This window comes from Setaria italica, chromosome II (assembly GCF_000263155.2).
Source record: "Setaria italica strain Yugu1 chromosome II, Setaria_italica_v2.0, whole genome shotgun sequence".
NCBI lineage: Eukaryota > Viridiplantae > Streptophyta > Magnoliopsida > Poales > Poaceae > Setaria > Setaria italica.
The window spans coordinates 8,565,364-8,585,201 of record NC_028451.1 but is presented as its reverse complement, the minus strand read 5'-3'; the positions used below and the strand labels follow the sequence as shown (position 1 = coordinate 8,585,201).

The window sequence follows — 19,838 nt, the reverse complement described above, 5'->3', positions numbered from 1 at the left end:
TTTCTAGCTTAATCTTTGAATTTAAGACTTATCATGTTATTTAGTGCATGTGGCATTCCAAATTAGAATATGGTTTTACTAAATTGTAAATGGTTTTATCGAATTGCATAAGAATTTTTTTCGGCATACCCTATGGTAAAATCCTAAGTCCGCCACTGTGCGAAAAGCAATATGTACAAGTACAAAGGTTAAAGACCGTATAGCACTATAATGTATTTGTTAAAGCTGCAAAAGTTTAGATCTCATGATTAGGAAGATATAGATAAATATTCAACTCACCATATGACCCGTGATCAAACTTGCACATGTCGTGCGGATGCTTGCAATTTGCATCATAGGTTTTGTGCAGAGATCATATGGTTTATTGTAGCAAACTCCGAATTGTAGGTCATTTTAGATTTTTAGGTTCATAGGTATTATTATGCATTTAGATATAGTATATATTTAAGTGTATAATAGTATCTATAAATTTAGAAAAGTCAAAATGACCTATAGGGATAAATTTATAGGTTAAACCTTTCTTTGGTACTGAGAGAGTCCGTTATTGTATCATGTTGTTCTCGAGCATAATCCATCTTATTTCCATACTAGAGATCATTCATCTCGAATATACGCCGGATAATGGCAGCAAATTGGCCTTTCTCTTCAAGAAAAGAAAACCATTTCTACCCCGCCACGCGTGTGTGGGGTGTGTGGCGCTGTGTGAGCCACAACATGTGACCATGCAGCAGCGCCTTGGAACACGCGCGAGCGCGAGCGGTGGAACGCAACCGTGGGGAACGCGCCGAGCCGGGTCACCGCCGCACGGCCGGCCAGCCAAGCTCTCGTGACTCGAGCCGCGCGCGGAGCTGGATCCGAAAACCCCCCCGTGCCCCCACGCGCCTCCCCACTCTTCTCGGCTCCCCCCACCCCCGCTCCGTGACTCCGTCCCGTCCCGTCCCGTCCCGTCCCGTACAAAACCCCCAGCTGCTCCCCCACTGCGAGAGAGACTCCCCTCCGTGTCCCTTCCCCACTGCCTCGCCGCGCGCCACCTCGCGTCCTCGCCGTCTCATTTCCCCCGCCTTCAATCCCTCGACGCGGCCTCCTCCCGCGGCACGGCCGATGGCGTCCCCAGCGGCGCCGCTCGCGACCGCGGCCTTCCTCCCCGCGGCGTCGCCCCGTCCCGCGCGCCGCGCCACCCGCGCGTCGGTGTCGGTGTCGGCGGCGGCGGCCGCCACCAGCTGCGTCCTAGCCGACGCCCCCCGGGGGATCAAGGTCAGTCTCGCGCCCGCGCATCGCATTTGCCCCGAGGCCCGCGTGGTTCGAAAAGAAAAAAAAAATCCAGGACACCGCTAGCTAGGCCACGGCGCCACGCCACGCTGGCTGCTCTGGAGCGCGGCGTCATCCGCGTCGCGTGGCCGTGTCCGTGGTGGTAGGGGAGTGGGCGTGTCGGTCACATTTTTCGGGTTGTGGTCACATTGTGCTGCCGACAGGTGGAGCAGGCGGATGCGGGCGCCCAGGCGGCGGCTGCGGCTGCGGCGCGGAGGGACGTCAGCCCGGACACGGTGGCGTCCATCATCCTCGGTGGCGGCGCCGGCACGCGCCTCTTCCCGCTCACGCGGACCAGGGCCAAGCCCGCGGTAATCTAATCACCCTCGTCCTCCTCTCTCTCTCTGTTTCTCGATCGCTCACAAGTCGCATTTCGTCGGCCATTTCTTCAGCATTTACACGAATTGTGATTTGTGAATTATGAGTACCAGTCACGGATTCCCGTTGCGATCCATGCCAATGCCATTGATTAAGCTGTGCGATAGCTGCAGGAGATATTCGTCAATTGCTGTGTCTCTGCTTTCAGGTGCCCGTTGGGGGATGCTACAGGCTGATTGACATCCCGATGAGCAACTGCATCAACAGCAAGATAAACAAGATATATGTCCTCACCCAATTCAACTCCCAGTCGCTCAACCGCCACATCGCGCGGACATACAACTTTGGTGAGGGAGTTGGGTTCAGTGGTGGGTCCGTAGAGGTACGCTCTGATTCTAACAACAGTCATTGTGAGAAGTAATCCTACCATTTCGGGTTATGGGATGGGTGAGTGAACGTGTAACTGATGAAACCGTTTTACACACTGGAATATTGGACAGGTGCTGGCAGCTACCCAGACAGCCGGGGAATCCGGAAAGAAATGGTTCCAGGGAACAGCTGATGCTGTCAGGCAGTTCCTCTGGCTTTTTGAGGTTCTTCTTGGGTCATCTCTTATTTATTGCAATATTTTTCTTAGGATGCTATAATTTTTTTAATATTAAATGTTGCTTGATATTTGTGAAGGATGCAAGGCTGAAATGTATAGAAAACATACTGATTCTGTCTGGTGATCATCTGTACAGGATGGATTACATGGACTTTGTGCAGGTCTCCTCTCTGTTCCAGGCTGATGCTTTAAGTTCAGTGTTATTTCTCACTGCTTCACAAAGATATGCTATTGTGACTGTTTTGCAGAAGCATGTTGACTCTGGTGCTGATATTTCAGTTGCTTGTGTTCCTATGGATGAGAGGTCATTCACTTTTCTCCCTTACTCCCTTTTGAATGTGTTCTTTGTCTTGATACTCCAACTAGTCTTCGGTTTGCTAACAAAGGAAAGTGATATCTTAGCTAGTCATTAATACTGTACTGTACTGTTGATTCGCTAGAGCGTACTTGTCTTATGCTCATCATTAATATACATGCTGGAATGCTTTGGGTATCTCATGCTGCTTTGCATTTTATAAGAACCAGCAAGTACTCAGCGCATAATGGCGTTGTTTTCTATTGACATATCCCATACTAGCATATATCCCTCCTGTAATTTTTTTTATTTATTATCTCATCCACATGCAGTCGAGCTTCTGATTTTGGATTGATGAAGGCCGACAGGAATGGTCGCATTACTGATTTTCTTGAAAAGCCCAAGGGTGAAAGTTTGAAATCAATGGTACATGCCCTCACACCTACCCTGAAGACAAAGAACTAATCAATCATTTGTTAGGACAAGTATAGATTGAAAGCATATTGCCTCTTTTGCTAAGTAACATTTTTATTCATGGGGCTTCCTTTTCTGTTGTAATGTTGCCTAAAATATTTGAGTTCACGCCTCTGTTTCCCCAGCTTCATTTCAAATGCTTCCCTTTTATTTGTTTACTTTATGGAAAAGCTTTTAAATAATCTAAGGTACATGTTAATGCAGCAAGTGGATATGGACTTGTTTGGGTTATCCCCAGAGCTTGCAGATACATACAAATACATGGCTTCAATGGGAATATATGTATTCAAGGCAGATGTTCTCCGAAAGCTTCTGAGGTAAGAATTTCCATGATCCTTTAAAATCTATTTGCATGAAAGAGCAATGTATCTATGGTACTTTGTGTTCACACTCTTATGCATAACCATACACCTAACTTTCTTTAATTTAGCCTTTTTCTTTCGTGGTGTGTAATGAACATAAATTTGTTCAGAAGCCACAGAATTGTTACCTCTTCTGATTTGTAAGACCTAGGGTTTTCTTTTGCATCTTTGTGATTTCTCCATGCACTGGCATTCGTGTTTTGATGCAGTTGGGCCTGATGACACTTATGTTCTTTGTTTGTTGTGCATCTTTATTAGAGGCCATTATCCTACAGCTAATGATTTTGGCTCAGAAGTTATTCCGATGGCTGCAAAAGACTATGATGTGCAGGTATTTATGCTCTACTGTTCTCCAAAATCGAAAATGAATATATGATACCCATCATTAGTTTTCATGAACACATGTTTCTGAATACCATGTTTTTCTGTTGGTTCCAGGCTTATTTGTTTGATGGTTACTGGGAAGATATTGGAACAATAAAGTCTTTCTTTGAAGCAAACCTTGCTCTCACTGATCAGGTTTACTTTTTGATTGACGTCATTTCCAGCTCTAGTATTTTTGTGCATGATAATAATTTCATTTATTGTCTTTGTAGACTCCCAACTTCTATTTTTACGATCCTGTGAAGCCTATTTTCACATCTCCTAGATTTTTACCTCCAACCAGGGTAGAAAATTGCAAGGTCAGATTCTCCTATCAACTATACATCGTTTGTTGATAATGCAATACCTGGCAGGCTTGCTTGATATACCTATTTCTATGCAGGTTTTGAACTCTATAGTTTCACATGGTTGCTTTCTAACAGAGTGCAGTGTTGAGCACTCTGTCATTGGTATCCGCTCAAGATTAGAACAAGGGGTGCAGCTTAAGGTAAAGTACAAAGTATTTTTAATTTTATGCAGTTGCAAAGCAAGTCCAAAACTTTCCTGAGTGAGGAAGCATGAGAGTGCTGACCTGCTGGGCAGGTGGGGAAAACGTTGGCACTTGCCCCTTGGCACTCAAATTGCATGGCTGATCATCTTAATTATTTTGAAAAGCAACTACTGCTTAGTGCTTACTAATGATAATTAGAAGTGCTAAGTAAATCATCAGATGAGTAGCCCAATTTGTAACCAGTGTCATCAAATTAGTGCTTTGCAGTGCCTATCTATTTTTGTTTGTTTTCTTCAATACACTATACCATATTTTAGTACATATTTATAGCAATTTCACCATGCATCATTGAGCAATTTTCTTGCCGATTTTGTAATGTTCTCTAGTTTTGAAGCAAAATGCGTAAGCTTAGTTAATTGCTGAGTTTTCTATGCTAATGGGATTGCTAATATCTAGTATTCATAACGAGTGGTTTCTTTTTCTTTTTGAATATTATGGATTGCTTAACTTTTTTCAAGTCTATTGATGAATAATAAACTGGTTTAGGACACCATGATGATGGGGGCAGATTACTACCAAACTGAAGCTGAGAGATGTTCTGAACTGTCTGATGGAAAAGTTCCAGTTGGTGTTGGAGAAAATACTATAATAAGGTTATTTTTCTTCAGTCGTATATAAACTTGGTTGCACAGGTATCATGCACAATCGTTTGACTTGGAGTTTTGTCATACAGGAACTGTATTATTGACAAAAATGCTCGAATCGGAAAGAATGTTGTCATTATGAACTCAGATGTATGCCCCTCCTCCTCCCCACCCCCCTTTAGAACATGATATATTTTAATTATTGAGGGAATCCCTTCAAATTAATACATACATGCAACACACTTTAATATTTGTTAGTTCACTTCCTCAGCCATTTACTGATGAAATAAGATGAATTAAGGAAGTGAACTATTAATGCAATGCTTAGGCTTTCTTAATTTGAGTAGTTTGACTTATTTATCGGTCAATGATTCGTAGATTCCATCCTTATTTTGGCTAATTATGAATAATAGAGTATGCCAGCTTTAATGCATTGGAACTTACTTGATCTGAAGCATGTAGGTAGGGTTGCAGGTACCTTTACAATAGTAGTGGTATATGCATTTTTTATTTAGAAAACCAACATAGAAAAAGCTTAATCTCTAAATACTGTGGTGGGACTTTGGCCAATTCTATGTAGAGTTAGGATAATGTATTTTGCTAACATTGTTTTTGTTCATGCTACAAAACGCTTCGCTGTCAAAATTTTTGAGGAATAGATGTTCACAGTATTCCCTTGCTTGTGAATGCAGAATGTGCAAGAAGCGGACAGGCCAGCGGAAGGATTTTATATTCGTTCTGGGATAACTGTGGTGCTTAAAAATGCAGTGATTCCAGATGGTACAACTATTTAGAAGATCATAGGAACTGTCTGCAGGTAAGAACATGCAACAAAAAAAAAATCCAATTAGGGAGCATAGTGAAGTCAATGTTTTGGATTTACATGAGGCATCTATTATTAGGGCAAGATCTTAGAGCTGTGCATTGTGATATAAGATTATTCTAATATGACACAGATGGTCAGTATTGGCTTCCAAGTTCCAACAACTAGAAATGTTCCAGTCCTTGTCTTAATGGAACTGCACATGATAGTTTTGTACAAATAAACATCATCATAAGGTAGTATGGCAGAGGAAAGACCTGCATGGGCAGTTGCACAGAGTCCAGCTGTTAAGCTTTCTTGTGAACAAAACATGCATGCTTTGAAATACCTGGTTACTCCTTTGGGACTATGCTTCGTCACTGATTCATGAATCCATGCCTGTAAATTGCAGAATACCAATCCCTCAATGAAGTGTTACCTCTGAAACACGCCATTGAAGCTTGCAGCAGAGTTCGACGCCGATGCAGTGAATAAAACCTCAACAGCGCAAAAAGATCACAAGACGGGCGGTGCAGCTAAGAAATTTGGAGTGTGGATAAAGGAACAGAGGACCTGCAACTGCAGCGCACAGCAGTCCAGCAGCATGGCCAGACCATGAGATGAGACCATTGCTGGTTCTTTCATAAGCTTCAGCTAGTGCTGGCGCGCACAGGGCAACTTTTTTTATTGAAGTAATTTACGCAAGTAATTGTACATGTAGAGGCGAAAGATATCTACAGTCCGAGAGAACAGTGGTATAGGGCACTATATAAGGAACAGAGTAGCAAATAAAGTGCCGTTCCTGCCCCTTTTCTTTAATCAGAATGATCCACATTTCAGCATATGAAGTTATGTAACTGGCTATTTTTTTTTTTGTAAGCAAAAGTTATCATCGTGACATCGTACTGTGGACGGTGCTGTCGACCATTATTTACCGGTGGTGCTTGCCGAGGGAAGCTAATGGTGACAATTTTGGAATGGATTGGTTGGGTCATTTTTTCTTCTTCTTGAAAACTAATGTTTAGGAAAAGGTGACGATGAAAAGCATGTGGAATTAGAGATCATGTTGACGTCCAGAATGACAGGAATGGATGTAGTAGCATATACATGAAGCAACATCCGGCTTCAAGAGCACAAAACTGCTAATACTGGTGATCAAATGCCACCAGCCAACCTGCTTGAAAAAAAACCCCTCCTCAGGTGCTCTGATGTTGCTTTTTTACAATAATATACTGTGACACAGGACTACAGGAGCAAGAAGATAGTTGCACTGGAGATGATCAATGGGATGCCTAGAGATATGGCTCCTCTGAAACAATGGTAAAATAAGCGCTTTACAATGGAGGCGGCTGAACAAGATTTGATCGACGAGATATACTTCACGAGCAAGAACTCCTGTGTTCGCGAGCCTTCCAATCCATGGGCTCCGACAAGAACGTTCACCCTTTCTTGGAGTTGTTGAAGAGCCCGCCGAGGAACCCGCCATTGCCGCCGCTCTGCTCGGCCGCCGCCGCCGCCTTGCCGGCGGCTGTCTTCGACGCCGGCGCGGCGGCGGGGGCCTTGCCCTCGACCTTGTTGAGGATGGGGTCCGTCTCCAGCAGCTGCTCCTCCTTGTACAGCGCGCCGAAGATGGCGTCGAACAGGCCTTTCTGCTCCTGCTTCGCCGCCGCCACCATCTTCGTCGCGGCGGGGATGGTGCGCGCGGTGGACGGGCGCGCCGCGCGGCGGCCCAGAGTACTCCTGCCGCCGGCCGGCGATGCCACTGCCGGCGCGACCGTGCCGAAGCTTACTGATGACGCCATGTGTGTGTGTGTCTCTGCGTACTGCGTGCGTGGACGGGGACCAAGAGTTCTTGTGGCGTTTCAGGCTCTTGTATCTGGCCCGGAAGCTCGTGGCGTCCACAAGCGGCTTATCCGGACCAGCGCAGTTCAGTTCGGTGTGATCTCACCGGCCGATGTGTGATATGGTCCTCGCGGTAGTTCGTGGGTGACAGAATATCCATGGGATTTTGGCATTTTAACGGGCAAGTTAAATGCTCCCAACTTAAGTTGCATTTTCTGTCTGCAGACATCAGCACTTTAATCTCTGAAACTAAATCGTGCAGTTTAAGTGGGGTTTTTTAATTATATGATAATAAAAATATGTAAAATGCTTTGATTGGACCGTGGCAGCCTAGCACGACTCCCCCTGTTTGTTTGTTTGAACTTCCTACCGACTTCTCAGCGTGAAATTCACCAGCTCAAACAAACATCGAACTTCTCGTGTAACTTTCGAAAAGTTTATAAAAACTTGAGTTTATACGAAGCTGATTTTGTTTATATTTTTTAGCTCAAAAAGATAAATACATATTCTAAAATTTATTGTTACATTTTTAGAACCAAAAGCTAGTAGTAGCTTTTCAGAAATCTCCAAAAACTGCAGCTCACATAAACCGTCTCTAAGTCATACTCTATCTATTCGTAGATATGAGAAGTTTTCAATTTGTATATTTTGACTTTGTATACGGTCTTTGGTTTGAAGGTGAGTTAGTGATGGGTTATCCTATCCTGATTTCATACCTATGACCTAACCAAATTTTTGTTTAGTTTGATCAATGCGGCCTGTTTGGCTCCACCCTCTTAAAGTTTAACACTCATCACATCGGATGTTTGGATGCTAATTAGAAGTATTAAATGTAGACTAATTACAAAACTAATTGCACAGTTGGAGTGTAATTCACGAGACGAATCTATTAAGCCTAATTAGTCCATGATTTGACAATGTGGTGCTACAGTAACCATTTGCTAATGGTGGATTAATTAGGCTTAATAGATTCGTCTCGCAAATTAGCACAGAGTTCTGCAATTAATTTTATAATTAGCTTATATTTAGTTCTCCTAATTAGCATCCGAACATCCGATGTGACATTATTAAAGTTTAGCACCTCATATCCAAACACCCCAAGTTGATCTAGCACCACCTATCCCTCGCCGTCACATCATTATCAGTTTTTTTTACAAAAAGGTATAGTTATTAGTTTAAGAATGAGAACTACTCTCGTATCACAAGAATTAAAGTATATACTACAAAAATCCGAATGGCCATACATTCTTGAGAAAAGGAAAGAAACAGAAGGTACCACTTTTTTTTAGAGCACGAAGGTACCACTCTTAAAAATAAAAAAAAGACAGGCTCTTTACTTGGGCCTCATGACAAGGCGCACATCTGTTGCAAGGCCCAATTGGACGAGACAAGGCCGTGAAGGGCTGCTGGGCCACACTACCTTTTCTTGTTCCAGACTTCCAGCAAAACCCTCCGACATTCTCATCGCCTCTGTTCCGTTCCTCCGCCGCTGCCTCGCTGAAACGGGGATCCCGCCGCCGCCGGCATCCCCAACCCGTCAGCTCCAGAACTCCGCGCCGCACTCCCCGCTTCGTTCGTGATTCCATCTGGTAAGTTGTCCTCGGATCTTCGGCCTCTTTCCTATCCCCTCAGGTTCTAGGCTTTCGTCTATGTTGTTTCTTGGATCTTGGATTGGTCCGGTCTCCTGATTGCTAGCCTTTTGATGCTTGCTTGAAGTGAGCCGCAGCAATGGCAGCGGGTGGTGCGCCGACCAATATGCAGAAGGAACAGGTGTGTGCCCCTAATTGCTTGCAGATTACCTTGCCCATGTTCAAATTGTCACACCTTTGATGTACACCATGTGATTTGAGGAAACGAGTGCTTGCTGATTATCCTTGAAATGGAAGGAAGGAACACATGATATTGTTTAAATAATATTAACTTGGTATCTTTTCAGGTTACACTGAATAATTGCATCTGTTCAGGGATTTGAGATTTTGAATGTTTAGCAATACTGTTACAATAGTAACTTTCGTAACCAGGTTACACTGAATAATTACAGCTGTCCCAGGGATTTAATGTTTTAGCTATATTGATACTGAGCTTTTATTCTGATGCGCCTTTCCATTGAGTACCACTCTGACACTGAAGAACTGCAGTCGTACTAAAGCTTATGCTAGTCCAAATTTTCAAGAAAGCGTAACATTGACTTATTGTGCATCTCTGGAATTTTAATGAGATTATGGTTTCAATTGGCAAGAAGGTAAGCATGCTAGTTATGATTGTATGGACATGGTCGATATTTATGCCTAGCGATACAGTTGTAGATTTCTAGCCATGTCTAAGTATCAGAAGCATTTTGTTGCAGTTACCACTACCCGTGCCTCCAAGATTTTCTGATATTTAGTTTCAACCTTGTTGTTCTTTGGATGCCAATCTATCTTTTCCTTTTGTAGTTCCTCTACATGTAAACAATGTCATTCATAATATTTTTTTCATTATATTATACCTGAATCTTTTCTGAGATCATTCGTCATTTGTGTCTCAATAGATGTTTGGATTGGCTGAGAAAGAGATGGAATACAGGGTTGATCTTTTCAATCGGTTAGTGGTTTCAGATCCAATATCTATTTGATTCTTTCACTATATTAAGAGTTTTGAGTTTTCTTGCATCACTTATACCACTGGGTTTTTTTCTTCTGCCTGGCATATTGTCTATATTCTTTTTTCTCTCTCTCGAACATGCTAGTGTATATGTTCTTAAATCAAAACAGTATGCAAAGTGATTGATGTATTATACTTGAACTATAGAATGGATGACATTATGTATGGCAGTTTCTGATGTTCCATCTTTGATCTTTGTTTCACTGTATGCAGGCTTACACAGACATGTTTTGCCAAGTGCATCGAGAAGAGGTACACCTGAATTTGGCATGTGTTTTTCATTTTCCTCTAGTTTTGCTCTAAATTCCTGTTACATATGTGCCCTTTTTTTTAGTTATAGCATTCATATATGTGAACTATATTTTGATCAAGGATGTTATATGTGCTTCTGTAAACCCATATGTGATGTGAAGAAGATAATCATACAATATAGTTAAAATATTAAAGATGCAACTATACGAAAGAATTCCCGACATTAAAGTTTACTGTGTAAGGGTGGGCTAGAGGTTCGGGGGTTTTCTCAGTCTGCGTGAGAAGGTTTTCTCTTAGCAAAAAGCCTGGGGGCTGTCTTACCCCCCGCAGTTTTTTTTTGAGTCATTGCCATGATGTCAGTGAGTGCATGGATTGGTGAATAACATGTGAATGAGTTGGATTGTATTCTCTGTATCTCTAGGCACAAAGAAGCTGAGCTCAACATGGGTGAGAACAGCTGCATTGATCGATGTGTTTCAAAATACTGGCAGGCAAGTTTGTTTCTATGTTGGTCCATTTCATATTCAATGCTCATCAGGTTTCCTACAGGTTATACTGGCCTTTTTTAGTGAAGAGATAATTGGTCCATGATAATCCAGCTTGACAAAATGTGAAATGCTGCATTTGGAGACATCTATACTTGATTGTTCTTTTGGGCTCTGGGGGCAGACAAATATTTTTCTATTTGATCTTTTGGACTAGTGCTACAGAAAAAATCAAATACCTTTTTAATCCCTTTTTAGTACTTTTCATTGATCTCAACAAAAAAATTAGTCTCTGATTGTTTTCTTTATGCTTCTACCTGAAAAGGTAGTCTGCCTTTTCCCTCCCTTGGCATTCATGTCTAAGAAGCAAATAAATTTTGGTAATAGATTTTTTTTCTCATGTTCTAGCTATGGTGTCACATGGTTCAGGTTTATTTGTTTTTCATGTTTCTGCTATATATGCCTTCATATTAATTCAAGCATAAAATAATTCTGATTAGATACTTACGGCATCTCTGTTTGCTTTAGTTTTATATATCGATACAGAAACTAGAATTACTCACATGACATGCCATTAGCCTTCAATTTTCCTCAGTTTATTTCTCACCATTCTTTCTGATTTACTTCAGGTAACTAATCTAGTCGGACAGCTTCTTGGAAATCAGCCTAAAATGTGAACTGAGATGAAATTTCATTTTGTGGTGCAATATTATGTCTTCCTTTTTGGTTCTAGGGTTTTGATGTATTACTATGTAAACCAATGTGACATGGGGTGTTCGAGAGAGAAATTACATCTCTAATTTTTATCCTTCTATTGGTGGCGCAATAGGGAAAACCAACATGTGAGGTTTCTGATACCAAATTCTACATCTACCCTTCGTTTGAGCTTTGAAAGCAACATAGCCTTTAGTTTTATGGATGCAAATGTGTATCCTTTCTGAAAAGATAAACTGTTTCAACCAGTTTATATCATTGGTCTTACCTTGTTCGGTTATACCTAGTAGCATAATATTTATTGTCTCACTGGCTAATTATGGATGTGGGTCATTTTGTATCGTTGGCTATTGGCTTTATGTTCCCATGTTGTCTACTCCTCCATCCCTACTTTAGATTTATCAAACTTTAACCAAGTTTATCAACAAAAAAAAGACACCAACATCTACAAATATCATTTTAGATTTTATTAAATCCGTCATGAAATATATTTGACTGTGCATTTAGTTGGTATTGTATATGCACTTTTTTATAGACTTTAGCTAAAGTTAGATAAGCTTAACTTAGAACGAAACTTAAAACGTCTTTCATTTTGTTGGAGTGGAGGGAATAGCTGTTTGGATTTGATACACCGTCATGCACCACATATTTTGCTCATTGTTAATAAAATGGTGGTTTTACCCTTGTTTCAAAATCTTTCTGGAATCATATTAACTATAGATAGAGGTGGGCAGCACATAGGATTTATGATGATATAGAGAAGGGAGTCAAGTGAGGGAAACAATATCATAAATTAAATTTTAGAACTACATGATGACTCCACTAACATTGTATGGGTTATCGTTGCCACTAGATAGCTGCTACGAGACAATTTATTGTAGATGCTATCTATTGAGGTATCATATGTTTACGTATCAATGTATGCATCAGTCGGAAAGTCAAAATAACCTGCAATTTGAAATGGAGAGAATAACTCGCACAGCTTCTTGCCAAGACAGCATGCTAGTGCCAGCCAACACCTAGCCTTTTCCTCTCGCAGCTACAGCCCGAATGGCTGAGCCATGCGCCAACACCAAAAAAATCACACATCACCCTCGTGCTCCCGCTCATGGGGCTCCTCCACGCGATGACGCGAAGGAACATGTCTTACAAATGAAAATAGCAAAAGATTGAAAAAAAATATTTCTTAGCACGAAGAGCCATCCTGATCTATCCCATAGTTGCGCATCGGAATAAAAATTTACCAATAAAAATAACTAAAAATGTTTTTTTGCATGAGCGTCCAGCCTTGAACTCACGACATTCCGCCTCACATGATCACTCCTTAACATATTACCTGTATGTCGTTGTTTCATATATACAATAGGGAATTCTATTCCTTTTTAACCTTATTGTTAATCCAGCATTAGGACATGTAAATAACTTCAAATAAAAATTTTCAACAACAAAGTTATAGACCTCGTTGGAATCTAGCATTTTCCAAAAAAAATTGTTTCAGTCTAAGCCCATATGCAAAAGTAACAAATTTCCAGATACAATATGAAATTCAAAATAAAAAGACGGAAATGGTCTGTTTCGAGACTCTACATAGAGCTAGCACATATAGTCCTCGAGTATGCATGGTGGTTATTATTTTGAGCTGGCATGAATAAGATAAAATTAGACTTTTGGCGGAGGCAGGTTTTTGGGGCTTGTTTCTTCTTCCTCGATCTCTCTGCCGCTTCTTTCTTTTTTATTCTTCTTCTTTTCCTCCCTTCTCCTCATCCCTTCCTCCCTTCTCCTCATCCCCTCCTTTGATTCTAATGGAGCTTTTGGGCAGTTGGGTTGGTGGGGGCGATCCACCCTTGAAATTAAATTAGCTGGTGAACACTACTCAAACATGGCACGGATAATCTAGCTACCCCATCTCAAATTACTATTCGTTTTGAATTTTCTAGGTATACATGTTTCATCTAAATATATATTTTATCTACATATATATAGTTTTTCTCACGTACTTAGAAAAATTAAAATGAACAGTAATACGAGCTGGGCTTATCCGTTGATAAACAGCCGACCTGAATAAACCGATATGGATGCCACTCCGAGCGAGCTCAATCCCCAGAAGCGGCCGCTTCTTTTGCGTTTCACTTTGCAAGGTAACGCGACAACGTAAGCAAGCTCATGCACTGATGCCTCACGACGCCCTTCACACGCCTCACGAGGTTCCACGCCAGCATAACTCGCACAGCTCCTCGCCAACCTCGCCAAGACAGCGTGCCAGAGCCAGTGCCAGCCAAAACCTCTCCCTTCTCGCAGCCACAGCCGCCAGAGCTCACCAGCAGCAACGATGGCGACGATGGCCGGAGACGGGCGTTCTCCCACCACCGGCCGCCGCGTCGTGATGTTCCCCTTCCCGTTCGCGAGCCACACCACCCCGATGCTCCAGCTCGCGGGGCTCCTCCGCGCGCGTGGCCTCGGCGTCACCATGCTCCACGCCGACTTCAACGCGCCCGACCCCGCGCGCCACCCGGAGCTCGCCTTCGTCTCCATCCGCGAGTCAATCCCCGACGAGGTTGCCACCAGCGCCGACTTGGTCCAGCAGATGATCGGCCTCAACGACGCCTGCGAGGCCCCGTTCCATGCCGCCCTCGCGGCGGAGCTGGCGCGCGGCGGCGGCGGCCAGTCGGGGCAGCGCGAGGTCGCCTGCGTCGTGGTCGACGGGCAGTGGTACAAGATGCCGGGTGCCGCCGGGCGCGTCGGCGTCCCCGCCCTCGCGCTCCGCACCGACGGCGCCGCCGCGTTCCTCACCTTGCTATCCACCCCGCGCCTCCGCGCCGACGGCTACTTCCCCATCAATGGCATGTGCACTAGTAAATCTAGCTGCGAATCTTGTGGCACGCCTGCTAACCATCGATTCGTTTCGTTGCAGGAGATCGGCTGGACGAGGTGGTGCTGGGGCTCGAGCCGCTGCGCGTGCGAGACCTGATCCGCGTCGACGGCAGCGACGACGAGACGATGCTCCACTTCATCGCCTGCGTCACCGACGCCATGCGCGCCTCCTCGTCCGGCGTCGTGCTCAACACCTTCGACGCCATCGAGGCGCCGGAGCTGGCCAAGATCCGGCAAGAGCTGTCCCGCCCGGCCTTCGCCGTCGGTCCTCTTCACCTGCTCGCCCCGGCGGCGCAGCAGGAGGAGCAGCACGCGCCGGACCGCGGCTGCCTGGCGTGGCTGGACGAGCGGTCGCCGCGCTCCGTTCTCTACGTCAGCCTGGGGAGCGTGGCCACCATCGACCTCACCGCGTTCGAGGAGATGGCGTGGGGGCTCGCCGGCAGCGGCGTGCCGTTCCTGTGGGTGATCCGCCCGGGCTCCGTCCGCGGCGCTGGCGACGACGACGCGCCGCCGCCGTTCCCGGAGGAGCTCATCGAGACGGTGCGGCGGAGGGGCAAGATCGTGGCGTGGTCGCCGCAGAGGGAGGTCCTGGCGCACCCGGCCGTCGGCGGGTTCTGGACGCACTGCGGGTGGAACTCGACGCTGGAGGCAGTGTGCGAGGGGGTGCCCATGCTCGTGCACCCGTGCTTCGGCGACCAGACGGTGAGCGCGAGGTACGTGACGCACCGGTGGGGCACGGGGCTGGACGTCGGGAGGGTGTTCGAGAGGACGGCCATGGCGAGGACGATCAGGAGGCTGATGGCGCGGGAGCTGGGGCCGCAGGCGCCGAGGGAGAGGGCTCGCCTCCTGATGCGGCAAGCGAGGCACTGTGTGGAGGAAGGAGGGCCGGCTAGTTCGGCACTCGATGATCTTGTGGAGTACATGTGGGGTCTTTGAGGTTTTCCAGCTTTGGGCATGGTTTGATGGTTTGGGTGTAATAAACGACTGAATGGTATGTTGATGCTGTTCAGCTTTGAGCATGGGGATAGGATGCTCTGAATAATGAGCTGCATGTCGTGTTATGTTTTATCTACTATGTAATAAAGAATTGCCTCTGAATGTTATACCGGGGCGAAAAAGGGAGCTGTTATTTACATTGGTGAAATCAAGGTTTTTGAGAACTGTGGTTTTAGCCGTAGCAAAATGGAACAAATTCACCAACCTAACAACAGAGGTTCCACCGAGGGCGGATTAGGGTATTTTATCATATTTTTTAGAGTTTTTTTAGCCGATTGATTGTCGTAGCCTCATAGGGTGTTCTAGCACACATTTTGTAGCCAACAGTTGGCTTTCCATTTGAGAAAACATAAGGTAGTTTAAAAAAAATAGGAATAGCTACACTACACTGCACTTCTAGAGTTACTAATAAAACAAGGTGTTTTCAGTTCTGCCACAGTAGATCCGGCCCTGTCATGGTTTCTGCACTCTGGAGGCACTCAGTCAGCATACCTTCGGCACAACAAACGACATGCGTGAAGCATCACAATCGCTATGCGTTCTCCTAGGACAATCATTGAGCATTTGCAACAAACAGTAGATATCAAGGGAGCAGATAACACTAGACATTCAATTAACACCAAACTCCTTTATATGACAACGTCAGGTTCCTTTCAGCTAAATTAAACTTTCCAAAGTAAGTACCATGCAAATCCAGTGCGATTACAGTCTATGCATCAGAAGATGATGATAGGATTGCCGGATCAATTTCAGACTTGCACTTGCTTTGTTCAACTTGCAGAAGATCAGTTTCAGAACTCTTCCTCGAAAGTCTGCAATCATGCCTGCAGCACAAAACACGCGCGTTCAGATCGACATGAGGGCGGTGAGGTTGCAGGTGAGCATCTCCCTCCTCCGGGATCATCTCGACGGTGCACGTGTCCACGGTCATGTAAGGCCTACAATAATTGAACAGCGCCAGCCACCAAGGTTCACATCGGATCTCCAGGTAGCGCGTGGAGGGCGGCGCGGCTGGGGCGGGCGCCGAAGAAGGGGACGGAGGGGACGGCATCCGGCGCGTCGGCGAGCGCGACGATATGCGGCCGGCGTGGCGCCTCACGCGGGGGTCGCCGGCGCTGTAGTAGCCGAGCTGAGGACGTTGACGCCGGACCCTCTCCCTCGCGCGGCACAGCAGGGCGTGGCGGACGCCGAGGAGCGCGTCATCGACCCCCGCGCGCTTTGTTCCCGCCAAATTCTGCTGCAATGCTCGCAGTGCTGACGCGACGACCGACCATGGCGTGAGGCTCCTATCTATCTTTGAAACTTCCAACCCAAATTCGATCCATGCTTCCCTTCATCTTCTTCCCCGGCAAGCCCCCATCCCTGCCACCTCCTCCACCACCCCGGCCGGTGGCTGCCGCACCGCCCGCCCGCCAACCGCCGTTGCCCCCTCGACCCCACCCTTCCTAACCCGAGGCTTGTCGTCACACCTGCCACCAGCCATCCTGCTCTGCCCTCCTGCGCCGCCTCGCTCTCCGCCGCCGGTCGTACCGCCACCGTCGACCCCGCCAGTGGCGGATCCAGAAACGGGCTCCGCCCCGAGCTAACTAATATAAGGTTTAAAATCTTACTAGCCATACACTATTAGATATAACATATTTTCAAAAAACACAAATAATTATATAATTCTCTAGATTCCAAGTGTTTAACCAATAGACTCAAACAATACATAGAACATTCAAGGTAGAAAAGTACCAAATTAAGAGTCTTCCATGACAAAAAAAGAACCATACATGTCTTCATGAATTAACACCACTTCCACTTATTCCGACGTCCTCAATTCTACATAAAAATTTTCAACATCTCAGCCGTTTATAAAGCAAGATAACATTATGTATTGAAATAGACTAATACAAGTAAACAACACGCACCTTGAGCCCTCGTTTGGCAAATTCATCTTACGGTTTCTTAAGCCTTGAAAGCGCTTTAGAATTTTTTCATCTTCAATCGACGCAAACAAATCCCGCTCAATATAGCACATCATGCTACTATTCAGCCAATCATCATTCATTTTATTTCTTCGTTCAGTCTTGATAATATTCATAGCAGAGAAGGCTCTTTCAACTGTTGCTGTTGCTACCGGCAAAATCAATGAGACGATACACCAAAGGAAAAGCTGTATCTCTTCCAGTCTGAACCATCTTCTCAGCAAAGTTACCAAGATCAGTACAAGTGTCAAAATTATCATCATTTCTAACTTCATCAATGAATATACGAAGGAAGATCAAGAATCCCTCAGATCAAGACAAGCAACACATCTCAAGAGTTGAGTTGATCTTCCTGGAAATCGATTGTTTAACTCACAATAAACTTGATCAATCACAATATTGAAAATTCCATGATGAAAATGATGGTAGTAACTCACTAATTTAGCACCACGATATCTCGAACGACCTCTAACTGGTATCATATCTTCCATATTAGGAATTTCTATATTTTTGAGGAGGCAAAACTCCTTTACCTCTTCAAAAAGAGCTTCCCAACCATTTTCCCTCATTTCATTCATATTTCTCATCACAGAGCCAATTAATCCTATTGCACGAACAATATTTTGATTTTTTTTTACAAACATTGTGACAAGTCTTGAGTCATCCCTAGTACTCTGATCATAAGATGTAATATGAACACAAATTCAAATGACTCCATTCTTTGAATCAATCCAGAGGCTATAGTTTTCTTTTCCCCATCAGTTCCATCTTCACTAATATTCTCCAACACCTCCAGTATAGAGGACCACATGATTATAAGACGTGCCAATGTTTTGTGATGTGTACCCCACCGTGTATCACCAGGCCTCGCAAGACTAGTTTCTTAGTTTTTCCCTCTCCCAGAAAAAATAGCACTACTATCTAACTACTCAACAAGCTTATCATGATGACTTTGAAGGAGTTGATCTTTCCTCTTGCAAGAAGCACTAACAACATTGACGATTGAAGTGACATAATTGAAGAAATCAAAAGTTTAGCCACAACACTTGGCTACAGAAACTACCACAAGCTACAATTGATGAGCAAAACAGTGGATGTAAAAGGCACATGGGTTTTCCTTCAATACCAGTCTTTGTAACCCATGAAATTGTCCTCTCATATTTGAAGCTCCATCGTATCCTTGCCCTCTAATCTTGGAAATAGATAGACCATATCTTCTAAGCATAGTATCCAATGCTTCTTTTAGTGAAGTTGATGTGGTGTCAGAAACATGTTCAATGCCAAGAAACCTCTCAATCACACTTACTTTATCATTGACAAACCTACAAGAGAAAAGAGAAAATAGTGTTACTTGAAAGCAACAAAACAAAACCAACGAAATAAAAAAATGGAGAGGAGGTATATACCTCACAACCACAACCATTTGTTCCTTAATAGATGCATCACGAGCCTCATCGACAAGCACCGCAAAACAACGATCTCCTATTTCACTTTTAATTAACTCACTTGTCTCCTCTGCACAAGCCCTAGCCAAATCCTTCTGAACCATTGGACTACTCATTTGATTATTCCCTGGAGCATTTTCACCGGTCACAAGTGCAGCGTTAGGATCCTTCTTTCTGTACCATTCAAGCATCTCCATAAAGTTCCCTTTATTTCTTGATGTTTTAGACTCATCATGTCCACGAAAGGCTAGAGCTTGCAAAAGGAGAAATCTAGCAATGTCTAACATGATAGTTAAATGAGCTTTATATGCCTCCTCTTCTGCTGCACTTGTAACAGTCCACACATGTTCAACACTTTGCCTCTGATTTTTGAAATCAAGTGCACGCTTTCTTGCACTATTATGAAAGCCATCAATTGATTGAGCATGCTCCTTGAAAGAATCCTTTGCATTCTTCCAATTTCTAAACCCAACTTTGGTGAATGTATCATTACTATGAAACCCAGCTTGTTGTGGCTTAAAGAGATAGAAGCAATAAGCTGCATCCTTGACTACACTGTACTCTAACCAATCAAATTGATCAAACCATGATCCAGCAAATCCTCTTGATTGGCATTTACCATCTTTTTTCATTTTTGGAAACTTATGACCAGCTGGCCTACATGGACCTATTTGTAGATATGCTCTCCTTGCCTCATCCCTAATGTCATGATGAACATCATCAATTGGCTTCCTTTCTCCTGGATCAGCAATTATATCTCTCATATCAAGTTCAATCCATGGTTTTTTTTGCTCAACCCGGTTCTCTATAGTTTCGGCACTACCACCACTCTTTGACGCATCTTTTTTAGCATAGTGTTTCTCCATTCTAACTTCTAAGGTATGAAATGTTGCAATTGCAAAGTATCAAATACCAGTCCTGCTCAATGAAATGAAATAT

General features: G+C 44.2%; 4 protein-coding genes across 5 annotated transcripts; 3 read left to right on the top strand and 1 right to left on the bottom strand.

Annotated features, from left to right (window-relative positions):
- The first annotated feature begins 950 nt into the window (after positions 1-950).
- On the top strand, positions 951-6,582 carry LOC101786924 (glucose-1-phosphate adenylyltransferase large subunit 4, chloroplastic/amyloplastic). Its single transcript, XM_012844157.2, has 16 exons — positions 951-1,254; positions 1,473-1,619; positions 1,835-2,008; positions 2,127-2,219; positions 2,311-2,394; positions 2,482-2,537; positions 2,861-2,954; positions 3,207-3,319; positions 3,623-3,695; positions 3,803-3,883; positions 3,961-4,047; positions 4,131-4,235; positions 4,785-4,891; positions 4,972-5,032; positions 5,575-5,699; positions 6,097-6,582. The coding sequence occupies exons 1-15, from the start codon at positions 1,102-1,104 to the stop codon at positions 5,674-5,676; spliced, it is 1,530 nt and encodes a 509-aa protein (XP_012699611.1). The 5' UTR covers positions 951-1,101; the 3' UTR covers positions 5,677-5,699; positions 6,097-6,582.
- A 280-nt stretch (positions 6,583-6,862) lies between these two features.
- Positions 6,863-7,567, bottom strand: LOC101759795. Its single transcript, XM_004955824.4, has one exon. The coding sequence runs from the start codon at positions 7,484-7,486 to the stop codon at positions 7,124-7,126; it is 363 nt and encodes a 120-aa protein (XP_004955881.1). The 5' UTR covers positions 7,487-7,567; the 3' UTR covers positions 6,863-7,123.
- A 1,401-nt stretch (positions 7,568-8,968) lies between these two features.
- Positions 8,969-11,909, top strand: LOC101758848 (mitochondrial import inner membrane translocase subunit TIM10). 2 transcript variants are annotated; one of them, XM_004955822.3, is made up of 6 exons: positions 8,969-9,115; positions 9,253-9,296; positions 10,057-10,109; positions 10,383-10,421; positions 10,843-10,912; positions 11,536-11,909. In XM_004955822.3, the coding sequence occupies exons 2-6, from the start codon at positions 9,255-9,257 to the stop codon at positions 11,581-11,583; spliced, it is 252 nt and encodes an 83-aa protein (XP_004955879.2). In that variant the 5' UTR covers positions 8,969-9,115; positions 9,253-9,254; the 3' UTR covers positions 11,584-11,909. The 2 variants fall into 2 exon arrangements, with proteins under 2 accessions (XP_004955879.2, XP_004955880.1); XM_004955823.2 differs by having other exon boundaries at positions 9,243-9,296.
- Positions 11,910-13,958: 2,049 nt separating this feature from the next.
- Positions 13,959-15,427, top strand: LOC101786532 (DIMBOA UDP-glucosyltransferase BX8). Its single transcript, XM_004959061.1, has 2 exons — positions 13,959-14,460; positions 14,532-15,427. Exons 1-2 carry the CDS (start codon positions 13,959-13,961, stop codon positions 15,425-15,427), a joined length of 1,398 nt encoding a protein of 465 aa, XP_004959118.1.
- Positions 15,428-19,838: the final 4,411 nt, after the last annotated feature.

Coding starts and splice junctions, on each gene's coding strand:
- LOC101786924 (XM_012844157.2), top strand. CDS start 1,102: ATGGCGTCCCCAGCGGCGCCGCTCGCGACCGCGGCCTTCCTCCCCGCG. Junction 2,395..2,481: donor ATTACATGGACTTTGTGCAG/GTCTCCTCTCTG, acceptor ACTGTTTTGCAG/AAGCATGTTGACTCTGGTGC. Junction 4,236..4,784: donor AACAAGGGGTGCAGCTTAAG/GTAAAGTACAAA, acceptor AAACTGGTTTAG/GACACCATGATGATGGGGGC.
- LOC101759795 (XM_004955824.4), bottom strand. CDS start 7,486: ATGGCGTCATCAGTAAGCTTCGGCACGGTCGCGCCGGCAGTGGCATCG.
- LOC101758848 (XM_004955822.3), top strand. CDS start 9,255: ATGGCAGCGGGTGGTGCGCCGACCAATATGCAGAAGGAACAG. Junction 9,297..10,056: donor CCAATATGCAGAAGGAACAG/GTGTGTGCCCCT, acceptor GTGTCTCAATAG/ATGTTTGGATTGGCTGAGAA. Junction 10,913..11,535: donor GTGTTTCAAAATACTGGCAG/GCAAGTTTGTTT, acceptor GATTTACTTCAG/GTAACTAATCTAGTCGGACA.
- LOC101786532 (XM_004959061.1), top strand. CDS start 13,959: ATGGCCGGAGACGGGCGTTCTCCCACCACCGGCCGCCGCGTCGTGATG. Junction 14,461..14,531: donor CGGCTACTTCCCCATCAATG/GCATGTGCACTA, acceptor GTTTCGTTGCAG/GAGATCGGCTGGACGAGGTG.